Source organism: Phacochoerus africanus, chromosome 9, assembly GCF_016906955.1.
Source record: "Phacochoerus africanus isolate WHEZ1 chromosome 9, ROS_Pafr_v1, whole genome shotgun sequence".
NCBI lineage: Eukaryota > Metazoa > Chordata > Mammalia > Artiodactyla > Suidae > Phacochoerus > Phacochoerus africanus.
Genome location: NC_062552.1, coordinates 60185420 through 60212616, shown reverse-complemented (window position 1 = coordinate 60212616; position 27197 = coordinate 60185420). Strand labels below are relative to the sequence as shown.

At 45.5% G+C, this 27197-nt stretch overlaps 1 protein-coding gene across 8 annotated transcripts in view; it reads left to right on the top strand.

Moving 5' to 3' along the window:
• Positions 1–27197, top strand: part of ARID3B (AT-rich interaction domain 3B) — an 88015-nt gene that overhangs the window by 20442 nt on the left and 40376 nt on the right. For all 8 annotated transcript variants that reach the window (XM_047794817.1, XM_047794822.1, XM_047794814.1 and 5 more), the window contains 2 exons: positions 15054–15125; positions 15336–15408. In XM_047794817.1, the coding sequence (XP_047650773.1) occupies positions 15054–15125; positions 15336–15408 (145 nt within the window). The remainder of the gene's footprint in view (positions 1–15053; positions 15126–15335; positions 15409–27197) is intronic.

Here is a 27197-nt window from a genome sequence, read left to right as displayed (position 1 = left end):
CTGTACAGGGGATTTTGATAGGGATTGGTTGACTCTGTAGATCGCTTTGGGTAGCATGGACATTCTGACAATATTAAGTTCTTCCAATCTATGAACACAGGGTGTCTTTACATTTATCTGTATCTCTGTTTTATTTTAGTAATGTTTTGTAGTTTTCAGTGTACAAATCTTTCATCTTCTCAGTTAGATTTATTTCTAAGTATTTTATTCTATTTGATGCTATTGTTAATGGGATTGTTTTTCTTAATTTCCTTCTCAGATTTTTTGTTGTTAATATGTAGAAACACAACTAATTTTCATTTTTTAACATTTATTTTGGGAACTCCCTTTGTGGCTTAGCGGAAACGAATCTGACTAGTTTCTGTGAGGACACAGGTTCAATCCCTGGCCTCACTCAGTGGGTTAAGGATCCAGCATTGCCATAAACTGTGGTATAGGTCTCAGATGCGGCTTGGGTCTGGCGTTGCTGTGGCTGTGGTGTAGGCCAGCAACCTCAACTCCAGTTTGACCCCTAGTCTGGAAACCTCCATATGCTGCTGGTGTGGCCCTGAAAAGACCAAAAAAAAAAGGCTTTTATATTGGATTGTAGTTAACATACAATGTTGTCTTAGTTTCAGGTGTACAGCAAAGTAATTCAGTTATGCATATATACGTATACATATGTGTGTATATATACATTCTTTTTCAGATTCTTTTCCCATATAGGTTAATAACAGAATATTGAGTAGAGTTCCCTGTACTATACAGTAGGTCCTTATTGACTATTCTTTTTTTTGGCCATGCCCAGAGCATGCGGAAGTTCCCAGGCCAGGGATTGAACTTGAGCCACAGCTGTAACAACAAACCGCAGCAGTGACAATGATGAACCTTTAACCACTAGGCCACCAGGGGACTCTGATTATCTATTTCATATATAATAGTGTATATATGGGTTTGTTGTTTTTTTTTTTTGTCTTTTGTCTTTTTTGTTGTTGTTGTTGTTGTTGCTATTTCTTGGGCCGCTCCCGCGGCATATGGAGGTTCCCAGGCTAGGGGTCCAATCGGAGCTGTAGCCACTGGCCTACGCCAGAGCCACAGCAACGCAGGATCAGAGCCGCGTCTGCAACCTACACCACGGCTCACGGCAACGCCGGATCGTTAACCCCCTGAGCAAGGGCAGGGACCGAACCCGCAACCTCATGGTTCCTAGTCGGGTTCGTTAACCACTGCGCCATGACGGGAACTCCTATAATAGTGTATATATGTTAATCCAAACTCCTAATTTATCCCTTCCCCCCCACAACTGATTTTTCATGTGTTGATTTTGTATCTTGCAACTTTCTGGAATTCATTTATTAGTTCTAACAGTTTCTCTGTGTGTGTGTGTGTGTAAGTAATCCTCAGAGTTTTCTACGTATAAACATGTGGCATCTACCAAAAAAGATAATTCTACTTTTTCCTTTCTAGCTTGGATGCTTTTCTTGCCTCATTGCTCTAGTACTGTGTTGACCAGAAGTGGTAAGAGTAGGCATTCTTGCCTTGTTCCTCATCTTAAAGGAAGAGCTTTTATTTTTTGCCATTAAACATGTTAGCTATAGACGTTAGCTGTTATGTTACATATATATGTTACATATATGGCCTTTAAAATGATGAGGCTGTACATTCTTTTTTTTTTTTTTTTTGTCTTTTTGCTATTTCTTGGGCCGCTCCCGAGGCATATGGAGGTTCCCAGGCTAGGGGTTGAATCGGAGCTGTAGCTGCCAGCCTACGCCAGAGCCACAGCAACGTGGGATCCGAGCCGCGTCCTCAACCTACACCACAGCTCACAGCAACGCCGGATAGTTAACCCACTGAGCAAGTGCAGGGACCGAACCCGCAACCTCATGGTTCCTAGTCGGATTCATTAACCACTGCGCCACCACGGGAACTCCCGAGGCTGTACATTCTATTCCTAGTTTATTGACTATTTTTACCATGGAAAGGGTGTTAAATTTCATCAAATGGCTTTTCTGCATCTATTGAGATAATCGTGTGTTTTTATCTTTGTTCTGTTAATGTGGTGTAGCACATTGATTTTTATATGTTGAATCATTCTCCTATCGCAGGAATCAGTCCTACTTGGTCATGGTGTGCGAGCCTTTTAATGTGCTCTTGAATGTGGTTTGCTAGTAATGTATTAAGGATTTTACATCTGTATTCATTAGGTAGTTTTCTTATAGTGGCTTTTTCTGGCTTTGATATCAGGGTAGTGCTGGCCTTATATTCCCTTTTCTTTGATTTTTGGGAAGAGTTTAGGAAGCATTGGTGTTCTTTAAGTGTTAGGTAGAATTCATTTGTCAAGCCATCTGGTTCTGGGCTTTCCTTTTTTTTTCTTTGTTTGTTTGTTTGTTTGTTTTGGCCAGTCCCATGGCATGTGGAAATTCCTGAGCCAGAAAGCTGTGCAGCAGCAGCTGCCCAAGCCGCAGCAGGGACACCACCAGGTCTTTAACCCACTGCACCACAAGAGCACTCCCTGGACTTTTCTTTATTGTGAAGTTTTTGATTACTTATTCAGTCTCTTTACTAGTTATAGGTCTTTCAGATTTGCTGTTTCTGCATGATTCAGTCTTGGTAGGTTTAAATTTCTGGGAATTTATCTATTTCCTCTAGATTATTCAATTTGCATATACTTGTTCACAGTAGTCTCTTATAATCCTTTTTATTTCTGTGGCATTGTTGTAATGTTTCCTCTTTCGTTTCCAAATTTGTCTTCTCTTTTTTTTTTTCTTAGTTTAAAGGTTTGTCAATTTTGTTGGTCTTTTCAGAAAAACAGCTGTTAGATGTGTTGATATTTTTCTATTCTCTGTTTTGTTGATTTCTGCTGTAATCTTTATTATTTCCTTCCTTCTGCTAACTTTTGGCTTAGTTCTTTTTCTAGTTCTTTGAGGCATAATTATGTTGTTTATTTAACATCTTTTTTATTTTTTAGTATACATGTTTATTACTAGTATAAACCTCTCTCCTAGTACTGCTTTTGTGGCATTTCATGAATTTTGGTGTGTTGTGTTTTTCTTGCCTTTACCTTTTCTGTTCTGTTTGAGTTTTTTGTTTGTTTGTTTGCTTGTTTACTCATTGACTCAATACTGCTATATTTAATGGAAATCATTTCCTCTTTTTTTTTTTTTGGTCTTTTTCTTTTTTTTAGGGCCACACCCACAGCATATGGAGGTCCCCAGGCTTGGGGTCAATCGGAGCTGGCGTTGCCAGCATATGCCACAGCCACAGCAACACTAGATCCGAGCCTCATCTGGGACCTACACCACAGCTCAAAGCAACACCAGATCTTTAACCCACTGAGCAGAGCCAGGGATCAAACCCGTGTGCTCATGGATACTAGTTGGGTTTGTTACCACTGAGCCACAACGGGAACTCCAAGTCATTTCCTCTTTTTTATTTTAGCTTCATAATATGAGGGGTTTTGTTGACTTACTTATTTTTTGTTAGCTGTAGCTCCGACTCAACCCCTAGCCTGGGAACCTCCATATGCTGCATGTGTGGCCCTAAAAAGACAAAAAAAAAATTTCTGCTGTACATCGTATGTTATCTTTTTTTCTTATTGATCTGTAGTAGCTATTGTGCATGGATCCTTAATGTTTCAAGTATTTTTCACAGTTGTTGGTCTTTCAGCTTGATTGCAGTTCTTTCATCAAGTAATTTAAGTTTTTGTAGCTAAATCTATTGATATTTTCCTTTATGGTTTCTGTCACACTTAAAAAGGCCCTGCCCTCCTCAGGATTATAAAAAATATGTATTGTTATTTCTTTATGGTATATTTTTGTCCTCCGTCTGGAATTAATTGGAAGGGTGTGAAGTAGGTATCAAACTTTTTATTTTTTTATTTTTATTTTATTTATTTATTTTGTCTTTTTGCCGTTTCTTGGGCCACTCCCGCGGCATATGGAGGTTCCCAGGCTAGGGGTCCAATCAGAGCTGTGGCCACCAGCCTACACCAGAGCCACAGCAACTCGGGATCCGAGCCGCATCTGCAACCTACACCACAGCTCATGGCAATGCTGGATCCTTAACCCACTGAGCAAGGCCAGGGATCAAACCCGCAACCTCATGGTTCCTAGTCAGATTCATTAACCACTGAGCCACGAAGGGAACTCTGGTATCAAACTTTTTAAAAAGCAGTGTTAAAAGGGCTGCACAGTGTTCTGACATGGATAGCACCTTCATGTGTTACCTGTTTGTTCCCTTGTTATCATACGTTGAGGTTATTCTAATTTTTTACTAATATAAATAAAATTGTAATACATTCTACTTATTTTCTTAGGATAGATTCAAGGAACAGAATTATTGGATCTGGGGGAAACTAAGAAAGTAAGGCAGTTGCATGCTGGGACTTAAAGGTGCACTGCCTCCTTTTGATTCTCAGTTGCACTCTTGGATCTCTTTGCAGCCTTCTTCAAGTCACTTCCTTGTGTCTTCCTTAGCCTTGATTTCTCATCTATAAAATGAGGGTACTAATAGTACCCACCTCAGAGCATTGTGCTGAGGCTTAAATACTTAGTGCACATAAAACAGTGGAACAAGGCCTGGCACATATTAAGTATTCGGTTATTATTAGTTGTTGCTGCCACTGTTGTTTTTATTATGATGGGCATTTTAAGGCATGTGACTTTCAAGAAAGGTCATACCATTTTTGGTCATACCATTTTGATGGGAATATAGGAGATCCCATTGTCCCAGTCCTTGTTATCATTGAATGCCACCACCCGTATGAATGATAGGCTCCTTTTTTGCCAGGGTGGAGGTGCGCACTCCTCTATTATCCTCTTGAACCTTAAAATAAGACTGCTTTCTTTAGGAAATGGCTTATATTGCCTTTTAGATCTCTTTTATGGAGTTGTATTTTAGAACTTGAAGCCTCCCTGCTTTTCAGTATGTGATTCCCCCCGCCCAAATTCATCTCTTAGCCTGTGGTGATTCTCTGAAGTTCATTTCTGTGGCTTGTTCTTCAGGTACTGACATTCATTTGAGCCCCTACCATCTGCCGGGTCCTATGACAGGTGCACAAGCCTCACAGAGGACTAAGTCACTGTCCCTGTTTGAGAGACTCAGTCTGGGAGAGGCTGCGGGTAGCACAGAGCAGTTGGCATCAGAGTTGGAACAAGTATATACCATAGTGCCATCCCCAGGGTGTAAGGGTATGGGGGTGTGGGGTTGGGAGAAGCCCTAGGAGAAGCACTCAAAATTGTAAATGGGGCTGGCTCTTGTAAACACAAAATGCCACTGTGTTCTGCCTGAGGAGACCTGTTCTGTGGAATACCCAACTTGAAAAAATGTTTTCACTTTATAATTCATCATAGCATTTTTTTAAAAAAAAAATGTTTTCTTCTTAAACATTTAAAATATGTAGTTTGGAACTTCTCTCATTAAAAACAATAGAATTACAACCAAATGCTGAACAACCTTCAACCAAATGGACTGGAAACTTTCAAAAAGATATCCTACTCCAGGAGACAAAGAGGAGGCCACATCAAGAGGGCCACACCCACAGCATAGGGAAGTTTCCAGGTTAGGGGGTGAATCAGAGCTACAGCTAGTGAGTGGCCTACACCACAGCCACAGCAAAGTTTATCAAGCTGCATCTGGGACCTATGCTGCAGCTTACAGCAACACTGAATCCTTAACCCACTGACTGAGGCCAGGGATCGAACCCACATACCCATGGATACTAGTTTGGTTCGTTTCTGCTGAGCAGCACCGGAAACTCCTTGATGAGGTTTTAACAAGGCGATTTAAAAAAAAACAAAAAAACAAAACAAAAAAACCCCTATACATTCAGCAGTTAAGTATTGACAAAAGCGCCCCCTGCCCAAAAAAAAGCAAAACAAAAAAAAAATGTAGTTTAAAGAAAGAAAGGTTTTATGAAACTTCTCTGAAGCACTGACTTCAGGCAGTTTACCTGACTTCTGCAGATCTCAGTCTGCCCTTCTGTCTGACGAAAGTCAGACACGGTGTTCTTCCACTCAGCTCTCAAGCTCTGGCTTCCTGAGCTCTATGATGTGAAGGGGTGTCAGCAACCATTGTGGATGTTCAGCTGGTAGGCAGCTCACAGGGCAGAAGAAGCAGTGCTGCCCACGTGAATCCTACAGAGAAAAGGAGCTGGCATTTTGCTCTGTGGCCCTCAGACTTAGTCTTGGCTGGGCCACTTCACTCTTGCATAGGGGTATCCTCATCACCAGCAGTGCATTTTAGTTTTTCTTCCTCCTTTTATAGGAACACCCCATTTCTGGGTAATCTTCTTGATTATTTGTGCCTAGACTGCCACCCTCTCCCCTCCCCCACCCTTCCTTTCTACTGCTTAATCAGAAAAGTGTCCCTTGGCTCTTTTTCCAAGCCACCGAGTTTGAATTGATCTTTGTTGTTAGTAAAAGGTGGGGAGGTGCTTTCTGGTTCCTGCTAAAGTTACCCGCCAGCACCAGCGGAAGGTGTGCATCTGATAATTATGGAACTCTAGTGCTTCCAAGGCCTGAGCGATTGAGCTAAGAGCAGTAATCCTGATCTTATCAGGAGGGTTTGTAGTCCAACAGTGTTGTTTATAACAGTATCTGTTTTACTTCCTGGGGCTCCCCTCCCCTTTTAGGATTCCCCTATAATCCTGCCCATTACCCCCACTGTGCATGTCTCATTACCTCCTAGGATCAGTTAAAACTGGTGGGAGGACAGAATGTTTTGCTTTTCTTTCTCCCAAGATCTGGAATTGGACTTTTAACATTAGAACATCATCAGCTCATTTGGTAGTCGGGTAGTAACAAGTGTGAAACAGATAATAAGCCTGCAGAGCCACAGGTGTAGCAGAGAAAAAGTTAGTTTATGCCTCGCTTATTAAAAAAAAATAATAGGCGTTCCCATCGTGGCTCAGTGGTTAACGAACCCGACTAGTAACCATGAGGTTGTGGGTTCGATCCCTGGCCTCGCTCAGTGGGTTGAGGATCCGGCGTTGCTGTGAGCTGTGGTGTAGGTCGCAGACTTGGCTTGGATCCCTCGTTGCTGTGGCTCTGGCGTAGGCCAGCAGCTACAGCTCTGATTGGACCCTTAGCCCGGGAACCTCCATATGCCGCGGGTACGGCCCTAAAAAAGACAAAAAATAAAAATAATAATACTAACAACAAAAATATTTTTGTTATACTTTGTATTTCAGAGTTATTAATTGATATCCGTGAGCTTGGGATCAGCCCTTTGAAGTCTAGTAATTTTACTTTGAGACTCAAGTCCTAGGAATTCACCCAGATCTGAACCTGAGGTTGGATTTGGAATCTATTAGATTATAGAGTACATGGAAAGAAATACATTACTGTTCTGCCTTCAAAGAACACTCAATAATCTCTATAAAAGTTATAACCTGTGTGATGTTCTAAGGACAGGGCAGTTTCTTAGAGGTTTCAGAATACGAGTCGCTCAAATGAAGAGTTAGTAGCTTAGTCCCTACACTTTAAACCTGAAGCAAAGAATTAACTCTTGCCTTGGGGAGAGTGAGGAATGGGAACTAAAATTGCTTTGGACATCTGAGCTGTGCTTTAATAAGATATTCCAGGTGGTCAAGGAGTAATCCTAAAATAGCCTAGATACTTAATTGCTTTTAAAGTCAGGCGTTCCTGTCTCTGGGGAGGTACAGCTCTAAGGAATGCAGTGCTGGCTCCTAAGATCTTAGAGGCGTGGTCTGGTTTTTTGTTTTTTTGTTTTTTTTTTTTCCCCCAAATCCCAGTAAAAAAGGCTCAAAGTAGCTTTCTTGGGTCAAGAGATGCTGGTTAAATGTCTCTCTCCTCACTGGAAGTTTGGCAATAAGCCTTTGGCTCCTGCTCCTTCCAGCTGCCATGACCTGGCTTCCTCCAGGGCTGTAGAATTGTTCTTGTCACCCTCCGTGCACCCCCAGAGACAGTGGTCTATTTTCGTTAGTGCTCAAAGGCTTCCTGCTTGATCCCCTGCCCAGCATCTCCATTTTCATCAGAAAATACCTTTCTCATGTTAAGGTTCAGATCCAGTTGATTCTCTGACTTGGCTGTTTCTTAAGACAGTCATTTCTCCCAGGTTGTACTGCTTTCCCTACCCCTACTCCTAACTCAGATCCTCAGCGTGGGGTTTTTGCAGAGCTGCCTAGCCCCAGTGCTGGCTTTTCCTCTCAGATCTTCAACAATATATTTTCATTGTAAATCATTAGGAGCATTAATAAATATTTTATTAAATAAAGAGTCATAGGAAGTTCCTGTGTGGTGAAGGCTAAGGGTTCAGCATTGCCTCAGCTGTGGCACAGGTTGTAACTTAGTGGGGGTGTGATCCCTGGCCCGGAGACTTCCACATGCCACAGGTGCAGCCAAAAAATAATAAAACTACTGAAAAAAAAAATGAAGAGTCATACTACTCGCATACTTGAAAGACTAAATATTGTGATTGTGTCAGTTCACTAAATTATTCTGTAATTTTAGTTGCAATCCAAATTTCCTTTTAAAGCAAGGAGGAAAGATGGGGAGCAAGTGATAGGTCTTGACAAAGATTCCAACGTTAATCTAGAAAAAATAAAGTTGTTTTTTAAATTGTCATTCTCTCCATTAGACTGTAACCCCCCAAGAAGTCAGAGGCTGTTAACAATCTTGTTCTTTTTCTCTCAGAATCTTTCACAGTAGGTAGCATATCCTAGTGATCAGGTGTTTGTGTGTGAACGGATATAATGAAAAAATTGAAAAGTGAAACTCCCCTATAATTCCAATTCAGTTACATGTCTGCGTACATTTGTTATGGTATATGATATAGTTTCCAACAAAAATGGATCATCAAAATCATCTAAATACTGATTTAATCAATTTTTTTTTTCAGAAAACATCCACTGCCTCCCCCATCTTCACAGTTCAGAGTTGAAATTTCCTCCTGGTATTCAAGGCATTTCACAGCCTGTTTCCACCTAACTATTCAGACTTGCATCCTCCCTGCCAAAACATGCCTTGTTTATTCCCCACTCCATGCTCATTGAGACTGTAAATCTCCCAGCCCATTCTTTCAGGCCAGCTTCATCTCCACCTCTGAGCCGCCTCCTTTCTTCTCCCTCCTGGGCACTTTGTGTTTGGTACTTTGACTTGCCCTATCTATTAAATGCTGTGTGTGTTCAGCTTGTTTTTCCATCTCTGTGGTAAAACTCCTGATGGTGGGAACCACTTTTGGGGTTGGGGGGAAGGGGGAGGGGGGTAATTCTCCTCAGCAGCTTGTACAATGCTCTCCCTGGGGTGGGCTCTCAGGAAATCAGCATTGAATGAATTTGCCATAGGCTCTTTGCTTCTCAGGACAGAGGGACCCTCTCCTCCAGCCCTGTCTCATGTTCGATTCCATACCCTGACATCCTAGACAGATGGTCATCTAGGGACAGGAAGCATCCTGAGAAGGCCCACTCCATTACTGAGCAGTTCTGATTGTTAGAAAAGTCCTTCTGATCGACCTGAAACCTACCCCTGTTTACTTTTCTACCCGGTAACTCTAGTTCTACGCTCTGGAGCTTTAGAGAAAAAAAGAAGAAAAAAAAAGACAACCTTACTTTCTCTTCCACAAGGCAGCCTTTTAGATTTTCAGGGAGTAATGAATACGTTTCCCCTTCCAGGGTTGAAGTGTTGGGGGAGCACTGTTTACATTTTGAGTAGCACTCAGATTAGTCGTTGATTTATTATTTTTTGAAGGCATGTTGGAAATTAAGATAACTCTGGCTCAAGTCGTCAGTGTTGGAAAGTGAGACACGTGGACAAGGAGAAATCTCGACAAGGCTCTTTACTTCTGCAGAAGGGCGCTGGTACTCCAAAAAAGCATGCGTGCTGAACAAAGGACCCTCCCCTATTTACCCCTAATGCAGGTGATGTACCTGTCCCCTTCCCATTGGTCAGGTCAGGGCGCACATTCTTCCTGGTTGGCTAATTGAGACAAATTGTTGCTGGGAAAAGAGGTAAAGAGGAAGGGGGTCGCAGGGGGCGTTTGGGCCAAACCCGGAGCAAAATGGAGTAACCAAGATTTTCCTTTTGATAGAAAAGACATTATGTTACTTTCCACAGGCATAAAGCACATGTCGCTGTGCTAAGTGCCATATTCTTCTAGAGACCCCTCAGTGGTATCACTTGCTTGTCTCTCTCCTGAGAGGAAGGGGAGGGAGGTGCTCCTCTCAGCCAGGATGTTCTGTTTTAGAGGTAGTGGTGAAAGGTTAGCAGTTCTTATTTCAGTAGCCCCAGATGAGTCCTCCTGGGCAACTGCTGTGTGAGGGCTGGTTTTCTATTTAGATGTACCTCCCAGATGAAGCCACTGAGAAGAATCAAGGAATAAAAGACTCTTCCATTCATAGGAGCCATCCAAGGCCCAGACTTGGCATTGTAGGCCTTCTGTGTGCAGAGAACGTTCTTCTTTTCCTCCCTCTCCTTTCCTAATGGCCCCTCCCAGAACACTTTCTACTGTTTCGTTTTTGTTTTTTTTTCAACCCATGAGGCAGAGAGCCAGGCACTGGGTTTCATTGCTGGCACTGCCACTTAGAAGGTCTGAGACCGTGGGCAAGTTAACTAGTTCTTTGAGCCATGGTTTTCCCATCTCCAAATAACTACCTCTGCATTGTAGAGTTAAGTGAGAAAATGCTTGATAAACTCCTGGTCCAATCCTTGTTACACAGAAGATGCACAAACACTAACTTCCTGCACCCGCTACCAATTTTGAGGGATTTACAGGCCAAACACTCTTCTGGCCTCCCTGGGGAAAATGAGCTGAATGTGGGTATAGTAGCCAAAACTAGTTTGGGGGGAGACTAGCCAAAGCTAGTCTTGGGAACAAACTGTCAGTTTCCTGTGAGCTCCTGGTGAGATCAAAGCTATTAAAGCAGGCTCTCAAGTAGGAGAGGCTGAAACGGTCGTAAATGGCAGTGAGTGGCCACTGACTACTGTTGATCCCGCACATTTCTGGGCTGTTGAATAAAACCTCTTCCCCCAGCAGGCAGACTTGCATGTGGTGACCCTTCAACTGAAGTGCTTTTCTTAGGAACCCCTTCTGACCCCTGAACTGTTAAGCTGACTCTTTTGGGGTGTGTTTTCCCAATACTCGCTTCTGCCACTCCCTGTTTTCCACCATTGCTACGGTCTCAGTCAGCCACACTCTGCATTCACGAAACTCAATCATTGCTGGGCTGATAACTCTGCACAATCACACCTGTGCCCTGTTGATAGGCCAAGAATCCTCCTGCGCATAAACTTGAAGTGCATAAGTGAGCTGTGTTTTATAGCAGTTGGTCAGAGTTAAGAACCAAGAAAATAACTGCTGAAGCCTGTAATCCTCCCAATGAAAGGAGGAGGGGAAAACAGAGTTGTGGGATGGGAGAGCCCACCTGTCTTGCAGCAGATGTGTCAGTGCTTTTTATGTGCTGGGGGCTGGGGATATGCAGGCTGCTTATAGTCTGGAGACATAGGCAGGAGCACAAGTTACCACAACACGGAGTGACACAGCCCAGAGGAGAAAGACTGGTGGGCAGAGATGGAGGCTTCACGGAGGAATTCCAGCTGGACTGTGAAGGGCGAGCAGGGTTCAGGAGTTACTCTCACCTCAGCCAGAAAATCCTGTGAAGCAAGGTCGAAGTTTAACCATCCCAAGACAAAGTAATGCATTTTCCCATCAGCCCCAGCTGAATGTTTTAAATTAAGTAATGGCCCAATTTTGCCTTGGACAAAAGAAAACAGCTCTACTCCTAGGCAACTTTTTTCCTGTGTTTTCTTTAAATAGTAACTGACATTCCTGTCGGTGGAATGGGTCAAACAGTGGGATTGCTCAAATTTCCATCCTGTTCTGACAAGTCTCCTTGTCTTCTGTGGTCACCAAGCTAGTGCATTTCAGGCCAAAATCCTGTCTAAAGGCAGATTTTTAATCTGAGTGGTTCATTCTTAGTGGACTGTGGCTAGTACATGGTCTGACCATCCCACTGCTCAGACTGCCATGGTTTGGGCAGAGCTGGTGAAAGCCAAGGGGTCACAACAACCCCCACCCCCATCTCAGAGGGCATTCTCATCTGTTCCTGGAGCTGAGCCCCCACACTCACACCCAGGTGTTTATTTTCACACATAGTCACAACCGTGGTGACACTGGCACCACCACCGCAGTGCTTGTTTTTACACTCCCTTCCTGCTCTGGGAAGCCCTGTCTGAGATTCTAGGCTGTGGATTCCGTCTTCTCCACCCAACTGAGTGTTAAATAGTTTCTGAGTGAATGTTCAGGGTGCCTGGAAGTTACTGTGATTAGCCAAAAAAACTGTGTTTTCATCTCTCTTGGTGACAGATAGAGAAAGAATCCTCCAGAGACCAGAATCAGCTTCAGATCTGCAGCTAGAGAGTTGGGAATTGAGCTGCCACAGTAAACAGCTGACATAACAGAAGCGGCAATGATCCCCCATTAAGTGTCTTTTAGCCGATAGGGGCTCCCGGGATAATTGACTTTCCAGCAGGAATTACTGGCTCAAACAAAATCACTGGGCATTAGGACGGCCTACTGCAGCCTTTAAAAGGGGACTGTAACTCTGTCTGGTTTTGCTGACCTGACAGGCATAATTCATCTTGATTATTCATTGTGCTAGTTGCCACCAGATGACACCAGATTTCTGTTGACTGTAATTACAATGTGGGGGTGGGGTTTAGCTTTTTTTTTTTTTTTTTTTTTTTTAAATAGTGTTTGTCCCTCTTGAGGCCTCCCTGATCTAAAGGTGCTGTAGGAAGATTTCTACAGCGTCTGCCTGGGGGAGATGATGAAGCCACAGTCAGATAGCATTTCCTGAGCACTTCCTTACACACGTCTTTGACTAGATAACAGGGAAACAATTTGATGTAGCCTGTTTCATGTCAACTGACAGGGCGTCACTTCTTGGTTATACTTTACTTTCGTGTGTGCTAAATTGTTGCTCTCAGAAAATGGGTCTACATCTGAGGGATCACTTTGAGTAGGGGAAAGCAAAGTATGGCCCCAAAACATAACTGAATAGTACCTCCTGCTTTCAGTTAAGCTTTACTGAAGGAGGAGGTGGGAGAGAATGGAATTAGACCAGGCTTTCATTTTATTGGCATGATTTTACGAGATCCCTCTGCAGTCCAAAGAATGTCCTCCCAAGAAACCTCTGCTCCCCAACCCCAGATGTCCCTCCCCAGCCACTTATACACCCCAGCCAGCTAGAGGCACATGTGCTCAAAGGCCTGTGGGCACCTTTGATCCTGGGGGAGAAATGAGAGCGTGCCAGTCCCATCCCTGGAATCTCCACTGACCAACGGGGCGGCTGAACAGGCTACTTCTGCCCTGACTTTTTATACTCCCCACTAGCAGAGGGACTCTCCTGTATGGTATATGTGTCTGTACATTTTTTGAAGAGGTGCTTAATTGGTTCAAATAACCAGTTAACACCTTTTAACAATGATTATAGTTCATCAGGTATTCACTAGAGCCTTATAAGTGTCAGGCTGTGTGCTGGAGGTACAAAGATGAATAAGACACTTTGCTCTCTTGGATAAACAAAAAGGTCTTACTATATATAGCACAGGGAATTATATCCAAACCATAAACCATGATAAAAAATGATATTTTAAAAAAAGTGTATGTGTGTTCATGTATAGCAGAAATTGGCACAACATTGTAAATCAACTGTACTTTAATAAAAATTAAACCAAAAGAGACACGTTGCTCTCAAGAAGTTTATAATACATGGGAATGATAGTTCATTCCAAAATATATCAAATTCTTTTTAGGGCCGCACCTGCAACATATGGACGATCCCAGGCTAGGGGTCGAATAGGACCTGCGGCTGCTGGCCTACACCTCAGCTCACAGCAGCGCAGGATACTTAACCCACCTCATGAGGCCAGAGATCGAACTCGCTTCCTAGTAGATACTAGACAGGTTCTTAACCTGCTCAGTGACAACAGGAGCTCCAAAATGTGTCAGATTCTAAACTCAAAATGTACAGGGAGTGTTTCTAGGTACTTGTGCAGCTGGGTGTGAAAGGATAGGCTTCCCATAGAAGGTGAGTTCTAATTTGAGGAATAAGAGCTATCCAACTTTGGAGTTATCTTGTGACTCAGCAGGATAAGGATCCAGTGTTGTCAGTGCAGCCAAAAGAAAAGAAAAAAGTTACCCAACTGAATAAGAGTGGAAAGCAGATTTCAAGAACATAAAAGCTTATTTGCCATTCCCTCCCATTCAGTTGAATGGTATTAGTTATAATCAATTAAATTAGGATGAGGTTTTCATCATTTCTCTAATGAAAATGAACCTCACTGTAGTGGCACAGAGTCTCTGTACATTGGGAATAATCTCGGACCCTGAGGGCCCTCAAATTACTAGAGTTCTGATCACTACGGTTAGGACTTCTAGTGAGATTTGACTGAAAGACCACAAGATCTTTGAGATCTTCAGAATCTTTGTCTTGCTCCCTTTGACTCTTTATCTTCCACTCAGAGTGTTGTGTGAGAGTCCAGGCTGGGTATCTTTACAATATACCGTAAAACATACAAACATATACTATACAGAGCTTGCAGAAAAATGGTACATCTCAGAGTGATGAGTTCCAGAATATCAGCTAAGATGAGCAGGATCTCAGAAAATTGGGCCTCGGTGTCTTCCTCCTCCAGGATTATCTGGTGTAAGTAACACCCACCCACCTCCAACAAGTGGAGATGCTTCTTCCACCTGACTTGCTCTGGTTTTGGAACCATAATTGAAAACATAAAAACAGGATGTCCCTGGAGTTCCCTGGTCGCTCAGAGGGATAAGGATCTGGCGTTGTCCCTGCTGTGTCTTGGGTCACTGCTGTGGTACAGGTTCAACCCCTAGCCTGGAAACTTCTGGGTGTGGCCAAAAAAACAAAGGCCAAGCAAACAAAAAACCCCCAAGATGTCCCTGTTGGGGCGGCGGAGGCGGTTATGCGAGTAGTCATTCATTGTGAGCCAGGGGAACACAGTTGCTAAGGGTCCTCATCTTCACCCTAAATGATTTCCTTGCCCTCTTTTTCTCCCTACTCCCTTCTGAATTCTGTGCTTTGTTCCCTTTAGAATGGTGGTTTGGCCTGGAGTGATGATGCAGATGGAGGCCGGGGAAGAGAGATCTCTCGTGATTTTGCCAAGGTCTGTAATGTTTCCTTTGGGCCAACGAAAGGGGCAGTTCTGTTGTGAGTTGTTGCATCTGATCCCCAATGATTAAGGACAGAAGTGGCCTATGGGTCACATTAGTCATTCAGATAGTTGTGATCTCAAGTGTAAGACTTCTGCATAAGATGGAATTTTTCATTGTGTGTGGTGTTTTTTTTTTTTCCCCTTTGGGGTTTGGGATTGCAGCTGTATGAACTGGACAGTGATCCGGAAAGAAAAGAGTTCCTGGATGACCTCTTCGTCTTTATGCAAAAGAGGGGTGAGTGTGCAGTCTACTCTTCATTTCAATTCACTGAATATCTACTGAATGCCTACAGTGTGCAGGTCACTGCTAGCCTCCCTCCCTACAGAGTGCCACCATTTTAGCCTAGAAGATCAAGAGCTGTGTGCTGCTGACTGGTCCCAGACCTAGCCAAATAATTGGCAGACAGACTGAAGAGGAGAAAGAGGGCCTGGGTAGAAAATGGAGGATTTCCCATTGTGGCTCATTGGGTTAAGTACCCAACATAATCTCCGTCAAGATGCAGGTTTGATCCCTGGCCTCACTCAGTGGGTTAAGGATCTGGCGTTGCCTCAAGTTTCGACCTAGATTGCAGATGGGGCTTGGATCCAGCATTGTCGTGGCTGTGGCATAGGCCTGCAGCTGCACCTTCGATTTTATCCCTACCCCAGGAACTTCCATATGCCTCAGGTACGGCCATTAAAAAATAAATAAATAAAAAATAAGGAAATTAATGTAATGATCCTCCAAGTTTGGTCCTGCTTTATTTTTTCACTCTTCTGATTAACTGGTCTCTGGAGTCATTTCAAATTCAAATATTCTTTTTTCTTAGCCTTATAACAGCCCTGGACATCACTTAAATTGATATATGAGGCTTCCTGCTGGTACATCTAGCCTTATAGAGACTTAGAAAGGCCAATGAAAGAATAGAGGCCCTTCAGGATTTGTTGGAAACTCTGAAATGATCCATGAAAAGGAAAGGCTAACTCTTTTTTCTTAGCTATTGGCTTTTTAAAGATTTTTTGCAGCCGCTGGCGTAGTCAGGGTGTGGCTGCAGTATGAGTGTGGGGTACATGGGCATCTGCTTTACAATGCACCTTCTGCCGTCTGTGTCCTTTTCTCCTTCTCCCCCCACCACCCCCCAACCATCTCTACTTTGGACCATGATGTGAGTCTTGAGCCCAGTGACTTAACTTCCTGGCTTTGTATCCTCTCATAGCAATGGGTTCACCAGCTGGGACAGCCCTTAGGAAGCATGGCCAGAACCCCAGCCTCTCTTGGAGATAATCCACCACAGCCTGTGAAGCTCCACTTTCTTCACCCTCAGGACCGAGCTGTAGAGAGAGCTGCTCCCACCAGCATCCTCATTGGTGCCCTGCCTGATCATGCATCCCTTGGTTTCTGTGTCAGCTCCTTTATTGAGACCTGGAAGCGAAATCCTCCTCTTTATCCTAGGCTGAGCTGTATGACACCCCCAGCAACTAAATGCTCTGCATTAACTCCTCTCCCTGCCTATCTCCCTCTTCCTCTCCCCACCAGCTCCACCCCGACCTCCACCTCCTTCCCTTTCCTTTACCTTCCACAAAGCCTTACTGCCTTCTTAGTAGCATGCCTGTCACTGCTGGTTTGCTTACAAAGGCAATCGAAAGTTTTGAGTCTCGGTTTCCCCCCCATCTCCAAGCCTATCAAAGCAGTCTAAGCAGCTCTAATTAGTTTACTCCTCCAACTGTTATCTGGAGCTGCATGTGTCAGTAAAAAACAAGAATATAATCCCGAAAGATAATGTGACTGCCAGCAATGAAACTCCCCTGTTGCCCTGAGAGAGAGAAATCCACTTAATACTTTGGTCTCCCCTTCCAATTACCTTTTAATTATTTACAAGCTCCACAAGCCCAGCTGGTGCAAACCCAGGAGCTGATCTCGTCTCAGAGGGGCTGCCATAGCAATATAGATTTTAATCAGCAGTGTGTCTCCTGCTTTATTTTCCACTTTATTGTTTTTTCTCTCTTCCCAGAAGGATTTTTAAAGGAAAATGGAAGTTATATCAGCCTAGCCAAGAGTGAAGACTGTTTGCTTACTACTGCATCCCCACTAGACGAGGAGCTCCCTGAGGACAGCCCCTTGGTCATTCCTCTGTGTCCCCAATGCGAGCGTAGGGCCAGAGAGGAAGGTCCTCAGGACATGTTTGTTGTAGGAGCAGTCCTCTTGCTTTTCCTAACTCAGCTGTCCATGCAGGGAGGCCAAGCTGTACCCTTGGCCTGTACCCGGCAGTCGAGACAAGTGTGTGCTGCTGTTCCAGCATTGGGGGGCTACCATCTAGTCTATTCCCGAGTGAACCCAAAGCAGGAGTAAGTGACCTGTCTTTGATCAAGTCTGTTTATTGTTATTCAGGCCCTGAGTAAATCTTCACTGTCTTCAACACGTATGTTAGGTATTTCACTATTTGCTGGCATCACCAGTGGAAGGGAAACAGTCAAGTCATTTTTGCTCCCTGTTTATTACTCTAATATAAGGTTTCTCAGCTTCAGCATATTGACTTTGGCGACTGGATATCCTTTGTTTGGGGTGCACCCCCAGTCTTGAAAACCAAAAATGTCTCCAGATGTTATAAAATGTTCCTTGTCGAGGACACTGCCATAGAAGGATGGGAGAGATGGTGAAGGTCAAAAATTTCCTCTGCAGAGAAACTCTTCCAGGAAATCATCTTACTTCCACTCAGGTAGCGGTGCCTGAGGGCGGCAGGGCCTGTGTCAGGCAGAAGTGCGTGCTCCCCGCTGTGGCTGAGCGCCAGAGGAGTGGATGACTGATCAAAGACAGTCATTCTGGGCTGGGGTGCAGGGAGCTGAGAGGAGCTGTAGCACCAACATAGCGGCGGTAATGAGAGTGAGGCAGAAATGCAGTGGCATGAGTGGTGTACATGGCCCAGGCACAACTGGAAGAATCCTTGTCTGTGGCCTGGATGAATCAGCTGACCCCAGACTGAGGAGCAGTGTTTGGCCAAGAAGTTAGCACTCCAGGCTATGACATAGCTGAGTCATTGAAGTTAACAAAGGGGGAGTGTCACCAGAGCCAGGTTTTCAGGAGGCTTGCTGAAAGCTGGGGGCAATGCAAGCTGAAGAAGCAGGGAGACTATGGAGGTTGTTTAAATTCACAGTGATCTTCTTCCTGGAAAACTGGTGTCTGATAGTCTAAATTAGAGTGGGCAGTTCAGCAGGGCTGGGAGCTATTTGCACTTTTAATCATGTGAAGCTTGCTGTCTTTACTCTTCACAGAATGGTGAGGCCTAGGGCCCCTAGAAATTTGTGACATCCCAAATTAGAGTGTCTGGGAGCACTCAGAAGGCTGATCTTGTTAGCTGGCTGAGTCCAAAGAAGGGCCTCATAGACCTTGGCAGTGGATCAGCAGCTCATCCTGCAGAGCTAATATGAAGGATAAGCAGTAGATTTCAAAGGAACCAGTGAAAATGGCCTGTGTTTGAAAGGCCCGGTGACACCCGCCTGGGCGTGGAGTAGGCTAGGCAGCTTTGACACAGCAGGCTGCACCTCGAAGGGAGTGGACCGGGCACCTAGGGAGGCAGTGTGCAGCAGGCGGCCCCAAATGACTGCAGCTGCAGGTGATAAAACTGCTGTCCAGTGGGAGGGGAGCCAGGCCATAACTGCTGCTTTGTGCTGGTCTTTCTGGCTTGTTAACATGTTTGAGTGAATTGACTGCAGCAGATGGGCCTTTCAGCTTTCGCCACCTTGGTTTCTAGGCACCCTCGTTACCCCTCCCCCATCAGCAGAACAGCCTGCCCCAGAAGGTGCCTGAGAAGAGGCTGAGGCAGCCCCCAGTTGAGCTCCCTGTGGCCTGCCTGCCTGCCTAGGGAATGGCCATTACAGCCTTGTCAGGAGGCAGGTGGAGAGGCAAAGGGCTCTGAGCTGAGGAGTGTGAGGCCAGGACTAACATCCCACCCTTCTCTGGGACCCTGAGCAAATCCTTCCTCTTCCGGGGCCTCAAGTTTCCTTATCTATAAAACAAGAGCATTCAGTTAGAGTCGATCCTGGAAGTTTCTTCCCAGTTCTGTTTTTTATTATGTGTCCATGATTGTGTCATGATTGTGTCTGTTGCACTACAACAGATAACGAGCCACCCTCGATGAGCAAAACAGAAGATAAACCCCTTGAGCAGTTTTCTTGCAAAATAGAAAAAATAAAAACTACACCAAAGACCCCCAAAACCAAACACTTCACTCCTTCCCTTGCTGAATAATGTTTCTTCATTTACTTACTGAAGCCAAATTGAATTAAACAAGTTGCCTTTAATTTTTTTTTTCCGCCCTCAAATGTTCCTCAAGAAAGATGGGTTAGATTTCAGCACTCCAGTGCCCTCTTTTGCTCACCTTTGCCACATGCATGTGTGTGTGTGTGTGTGTGTGTGTGTGTGTGTCAAACACACACACCTTTCTTTGCCTCTGAAAAAGCCAAACAGTTGTAAATAAAATGCTCACTGTGAGTGGTTTCTGAGCTGTCATTTCCTGGTTAGTTTTCCAGGGTGACTTGGCGGGGTTACTAATTTGGAAGTCTCATCAGCAAAGGCTTGTAAATAGTTCCATTCTTCCTTCATCAGTGAGGAAGAGGAGCCACTTCTCTTGTTCCCCAGGCGGTATAACAGAAGTATGGTTTCATCAAAGAAGAGGAAGATGATTTTGCTGTTAATTTTATTATCGTTTTCCCATGCACTTTACAGAACTCTTTCAACCCATTATCTGATCTGTTGCTCCCCACAGCTCCAGCCCTGTGGAGTAGAGAGAACAAAGGTTATCGTGTTAGCCCTGAAGAATCAGCCCTCAGGGTAACTGACTCACCTGAGGCCACAGAGCCGATTTAGCACTTGGCCTCCTAACCACCAGGCTATGACTTTTTCCCTCTCCTGCACTGCCCTTGAGAAACTTGTTCCTAGCACCAGCAGTTCCATCACTTCCCCTTGGAACATTAGGCAAGCCTCATCTCTCATTCAGCCTTCTGAGCCCCACAGAGAGTGTAGCCCACCTCCACAGGTCAGTGTTCAGTAGGGTCTGACAACATCTAGCTGATTAACACAGGGTAGAATTCTTCATTTAAGAAGAGTCTTCATCTCGGCATAAGGCCTATCTCATGGGGCGGGGGCAGATGTGACAGCTCACAGGGGCACAGAGGCTGCCATCTGTCAGGGTAGGATGGGGTGGGGGTGGGGCCCGGGAGACAGAAGCCCTAACAGTAGCATCTTGCATGCACCCCAAAGGCCTGCAAGCAAGGATCTCCCCTCTAGCCTCTGTTCCAGCTTGGCACACCAGCCTAAGGACCTGCTTGGTCATGTGGAAGACAAGTTTTATCATACCTCACCACAGAAGTGCCCTCCCTCCCCCACCAGCTCTGTTCAAGGCTGCAAATTGACCTTGGTTTTCCCAAATGGATTGTTGAATCTGTTTTTGATGTGTGTATACAAAGAATTTACTGTGGGAAAAGGGCTTGGTCTGCCTCAAAGTGCAATTTGAGTGTTTTTCCTCCTGTTGTGTGCTTATCTATCCATCTCAGGCAAGGAAATGTTCGTGACATATATTGCTTTGCCTTTTGGTGGAGGGAGTTTCTCGTATATTCTTTGTATCTGGTAGTAAATGGTCTGTGCCATGGACACTCTTCCTGATGGACTAAAATATGTTTGTCTTTGTCAGATAAAATGGGCTTTGGGACTTTATTTTCTAACTTTATCCCCAAATGAAAGTCCAAAATGCAAATCTTTGCCTCAGGGTAATAACCCTTTATTTTAGGCCAGATCTTTTTCTCTCCCCAGGTGATCCAACCACTGTTCAAATACTAGGGTTCCCCCCACACACACACACCCTTTTATGTTTGTGTCATTTAAATACCCTATACCTACCTAGTTATCCATGATAATGGGAAGAGATCCTCGTTTTTGAAAGACATGGTTAACTTCAGTAGCCCTTTTTGGTGTTTAAATTCAGCTTCTTCCCCCTCAAAATCCTTTATTGGTACTTACAGCACTTGGTAAAATTGGGTTGATAGTTTTGCTTGCTTTGTTCCAAGGTGAGCCAGTATTCGGTAAATCATCCAAGGGCTGGTGTAGGGAAAGTTTGAAGGTAAGCATTTGGCCCACTTACCCTGTGTCTTAAGAGGCTAAAGGCAGGGATTGACAATGGAAGCTCAGACGGCCATGCAGTACCCAGGCCAGAATGCCCATGAGTTGTTGCACCTCTCCCAGGCCAGCCTTCCACCCCCTCTCCTGGAGACACTGGCCAGGGCTGTTGATCAGCAGCAGGTAAAACAGAGAAGACCTGACAGCCCACCTCCTTCTAACTCCTTGGCCAGCTTCTCTGAACTTATTTTTTTAAGGCAGGAGACAGTGTAACCATAACCATAATTTTATTATTTGCCATAGTAGAAAACAGCACTGCACATACTGTTGAGCTTCACCAAGAGCAGTTAGCCCGAGCTAGAGTATCAAGAAGGGCAGTAGGTGTAAAATTAGCTTCTCAAGGGAGTTCCCGCCATGGCTCAGCAGAAACGAACCCAACTAGTATCCATGAGGATGTGGGTTCAATCCCTGGCCTTGTTAGTGGGTTAAGGATCCCGTGTTGCCGTGAGCTGTGGTACGGGTCACAGACGTGGCTTGGATCCCAAGTTGCTGTGGCTATGGCATAGGCCGGCACCTGTAGCTCTGATTGGACCCCTAGCCTGGGAACCTCCATATGCCGCAGGTACGGCTCTAAAATGCAAAATAAAAGTTAAAATTAGCCTTTCAGGTTATGGTGCCTCTAGAACTCCCATGCATTGCTGGTGGGAATGTAAATGGGCATAACCACGGAAATCTGGTAGTGTTCACTAAAGCCACAGTATGCTAACCCCATTACCCAGCAGTTCCACTTTTAGGTGTATCTTCAACAGAAATGAGAGCTTATGTTCACTGAAAGACACATTTGAGAGTATTCCTAGCAGCATAGCCAAAAACTGGAAAGAACTCAAGTATCTGTCAGTAGTAAGATGGATAGCTAAGTGATATATGGTCCCGTAGTGGAACATCACACAGCAATAACAAAGAATGAATTACTACTGTGTACAACTGGGAGGACTGTCACAGGTCTCACGCTGAACAAAAGAAGCCAGATACAGAACAGTGTGTACTACATTCTTCCATTTATGTCAAGTTCAAAAAAATCACCTCTGGTGATACATGTCAGGAAATGGTTACCTCCTGTGAGGAGTCGGGTGAGGGGTAGATATTGATTGAGAAGAATAATGGGAGCATGTTCTGGGGTGCAGGAAATGTTCTGCATTTTGTCCTGAGGAACGGTTACAGGATGTACTCAACAGTAAAAACCTGTAGTGGGCTGTATATATAAGATTAGTGCACCAGACTCTCTGTCAGTTAACCCCTCTTCAGTGGGAAATGGGAGGTGGAGGGCTGAAAGTATGTGCTGGTCCAGTCCAGTATTAGGATATTCACACATCCTTGCCTCTGCGCTGTCTTGTGGAACAGTCAGCTACACACTGCATGGCACACCACAGGCCCTGCTGCCCAGTTTCCCCGTGAAAGGTATTTTCTCCATGAGCAACTTGGGGAAAAATCACTAGTCATCCCTCTGCTTTCTCCCCTAGGGAGCAGGACTAGAGCAGGGCCAAAGTGAATATGCAGAGGTATGAGCAGGCCTGCTTGCCTGTCTGCCTATGCACATTCCCTGCTTAACGTGGGACTTAACTCTTCTAGGCTCCCTGGTCAGCTGCCTTGGCTCTCTTGACAGGCTATGGAAATGATGAATGATCTTGTTCAAAGCCAGGAAAAAGTAGTGAGGGTCCCTAGTGGGATCACGCCCTGGGTCCTAGGCCCTCCCCCTGACCAGTGGGCAGGAAGGGAGCCGTGCAACTCTGTTTGGGGTCCCTGCCCCCTAATTGCTTCTGGTCTTCACTGCAAGGTACCCATTTCTGGGTTGGGGAGAACTGGCCACTCATGCCATCTCCCATCTTTTGTCTCTAGGGCCAGAGGAGGCCCTCTTCTCGCTCTGCCCTCACCCCGCCCTGCTCTGTCTCTGCAGTCTGTGTGCCGGGAAGGAGAGCCAAGTGCCAGGGAGCAGCTTTTGTTTGGCTCCATCCTCACCGAAAGCTCTCCAATCACAGGTTTGGCCTGCTAGTGCCAGTGCCCAGCGGCATTCCCACCACCAAGGGTTAAAGCTCTGGGAGCCCCAACAGCTTCAGTGGGTCTGGGGGCCCTCATAAAAGCCTTTTCCGCCTTGTCCCTCGGGCTGCCTCAGGCTCCCTGGCTGAAATCTGATAAGGGGCCTCTTTGTTGGAACTGTCAGTCTCCTTTATTGAGGAGGGAACTGGAGACCAGCGGCATTTCTTGGGGTACCGATAAGGCTCTGGATTCCTGTCAGAGGGAGCATGATTAATTACCCTCAATCCTAGCTTCTGCTTTGATAGCAGTGACTGACAGTCCACAGGCTTCCCTATCAGGTGCTCCCGCCCCCTCTGGGCTGCGTGATGGGGGCGGAGATTCCACCTCCTGCCGGGCCAACCCTGGTGACCCACAAAGAGCTTTCTGCAGTGGCCGCTGACCTCCTTCCTGGTTCTCTGCAGGTTGCTTTTGCACTTACTGTGGACTAAGGCCCATCCCCTCTCAGGTGAAGAGCCTCTTTAGAGGAAGATGTAACCAGGCCAGAGATTTCTCCCCTTCCCCACAAGGCTGAGGAAGGAGCTACTGCTTATGGACTTGAACTTCACAGACCTGGTCTTAAGCCACACAGGAGCTCTTCATAAGAGAAGATCCCAAACCTAAACCATCCATCTGAAGGTCACTTGGCAACATTATTCCTTAATTCAGGCAAACTCCTAAAACCAAGTCACCTCCCTTTGGTAATAATCATGACTATCAATTTTTGTTTTAAGTTTTTATTCATAGACTCATAGGACTTTAGAACTGGAAGTCATCTAGTCCAAGTTGCTTGTTTCAGACAGACAGGTAAACTGAGGCCTGGAAGTGTTCCCAGGCCCCATCCTCACCCCCTTGGTTCCCTTTCCTGTTCAGGCCCGGAAACTCAGCTAACAGGTCTTTCTCCCTCCTTTTCATAGTTGAATCTCCTTGGGACAAGGGAGATGGCTACAGGCAGAGACAGACCAGCCTGAGGATCCTGCCTGTCTCTTAGTTGATGAAAGAATCAAAGCCAGGGCACGTTTTATGTCTGAACTGGCTTCGTAGTGTGAGAAAACCATACTGTCATCTAGAGCTGGCGCTCAGAATAGCCTCGGCTTTGTTTCTCACGGTACTGAGCAGCCCCCCTACACTGGGAGCTACTTTTAACAATGTGATGGAGGGCCAACCATGAGGAAGAAAGTGCCTGTTCCCACTGATCCCCAGAACCAGGGTGCCTGGCCACACCGCAGTGGCCCAAGTGAGGGAAATCATGACCCCTGCATGCCCAAAGTGGCCCTGGGCCACAGACCGGTCCTGCCTGTGGTTTCGCTCAGAGGTGCTGGGAAGAGCTCACTTTTGGGACTTGAAATGCAACTTTGTTCCTCCCTGGTGTTCTCAGGTCCTATAGCTACCTGTTTCCCTTGCTCTGAGCAGTCCCCCCAGCCTAATGCAGTCACTCTCTGTGTGACTCTAAAAAGGCTAAATTTTGATGAAATTTCTGTATATAATGACATTGTTGTCTTTGAAAGAAGCCATCTCAAATGACTTGACATTTAGTCTAGTAACTACTCAAAGTGAATTTGTAATTCCTTTCTGAGAAGTTGCTTTCAGAGGTGGTTTGAGCCACACTAGAAAATCTGTCAAGGTTTATGGCCACACCTTATCGTCACACAAAATCAGTATAAACAGCCTAGTCACTTCATCCTATTTTCCTGGCTTGCTTCCACGAATGACAGTTTCTAAAAGTAAAATACACCCTTTACGTTTGAAGATTTACCCTCCTTTGGAGAGAGTCAAATGAAAATAGTGCAAATTCTGAAAGCTTTCACAAACAGAGTTCCAAAACTATGTGCTCACTGGCTCTCCAAGGTTTCACTTCTGAAGGACAGCACTTCCTCAGCTGGGCAAGACCTCTTGGCTCTCACTCAGCCACGCCTGTTCTTTGTACGTCACAGACCCAGCCACCTTCCCCTCTCTAATGACTGTCTCCCCTTCTCTTTGGCCCCACTGAATGAGATCATGGTTTCTGTAGCTTCTCACAGTCCCCAGCCCTCCATCCATTCCTCTGCTGCTGGTGGTCCTCTTACTGTAGAACTCAGACTTGAAAGGCTTAACCACTCTGGGTCTCGGTTCCCCAGTCTGTTTAATAAGGGTTGTGACTGTAATGAACGTGCCAGGACCTGAGAGGTGACTTCTGTTCAGGGCTCTCAGCATTAGATTCTTTTTTTTTTGGTTTGTCATTTCTTGGGCTGCTTCTGCGGCATATGGAGGTTCCCAGGCTAGGGGTCCAGTCGGAGCTGTAGCCACCAGCCTACACCAGAACCACAGCAACGCGGGATCCGAGCCGCGTCTGCAGCCTACACCACAGCTCACGGCAACGCCAGATTCTTAACCCACTGAGCAAGGGCAGGGATCGAACCCGCAACCTCATGGTTCCTAGTCAGATTCGTTAATCACTGAGCCATGACAGGAACTCCAGCATTAGATTCTTAAAGGTAGTTGACACCCTGGTGGGCATCCCACACACATGAAGGAAATGTGTTTAATATTCCCATTTGGGTTCCACAGAGCTGGTTGCTTTGACTCTGAGAAGCAGGTTTGTTGGTTTGTTTGTTTGTTTAATTGACATGGTTGTTTAACTTATTGAACATTGTATAACATTCAAGACAGGGTAAAGGAAAAACAGGCCCTGCCTTCATAGGGCTTCCAGTCCTCCTGTGACACCAGACAAACATAACATGGAATAATTAGAGTGTGATTATTTGCTAAACTTGAAGGGGTTGTAATAGAAATTTTGAGAGACAAGAAGTCCACATGTACTGGGGTCGCTAGAAATTTCTTCCTGGAGGGAGTGAACATTAAGGATTTGAGCACAGGCAGGTCAGCTTGGGCTTGATGAGGAGGGAGAGCACAAAGCAAAAAGTACAGAAGGAGCTTGATTTATGGGTGAGGGTGAGAAGACCCGGCTGAGTAAAGTGAGAGTGAGTTGTTGGGATGTGCTCAACATACGTCGCACCTAATCTTCCAAGGAGTGGTGGGAACCCAGTCGTAGGGTTGAACATGTAAGGTGGGATGGGCCAGAGATGAGAGTATTTGTAGGTTTTTAAGCAAGGAAGCAAGTAATGTGGTCATAGTGGTGTTTTCATCAATTGACTGGCAGCAGCATTCAGGCAGGGCAGATCGATTTGAGGCTACTATGGTCAGCCTGGCCCAGGGTGATGTCTGCAGGCTGAGAGGAGGATAGCTTTAAGAGATACCTCAGGAGTTCCCGTCGTGGCGCAGGGGTTAACGAATCCGACTAGGAACCATGAGGTTGCGGGTTCGGTCCCTGCCCTTGCTCAGTGGGTTAACGATCCGGCGTTGCCGTGAGCTGTGGTGTAGGTTGCAGACGCGGCTCGGATCCCGCGTTGCTGTGGCTCTGGTGTAGGCCAGTGGCTACAGCTCCGACTGGACCCCTAGCCTGGGAACCTCCATATGCCGCGGGAGCGGCCCAAGAAATAGCAAAAAGCCAAAAAAAAAAAAAAAAAGACAGATACCTCAGTGGGGGAATCAGTGAGCCTCCCAACAACCAATTGGTGGGTAAGAGAGAAGAGAAGAGGAGCCAGTGCTGCCACTGAGGTTCCTACCCAAGACCTCAAAGAATGGTGTTGTTGGAAAAAGAGGAAGCAGTGGGGAAAAGGAGGTAGCCTAGGGGATGGTGAGCTCAGCGTGAACGTCTGACCTGCAAGTGTAAAGATATCCTCAAAGCTTCTGGAAATGAGGGCTTCAGGGTCCTGTGTGAGGGGGCCTTGGGAGTGGTCGTACCAGCCTCTCCAGGCGATGCCATGAGGGTGTGAACTCGCCAAGGCCATGAGTGTGCACGGCCAGGCCGGCCTCCAAAGGAGGGA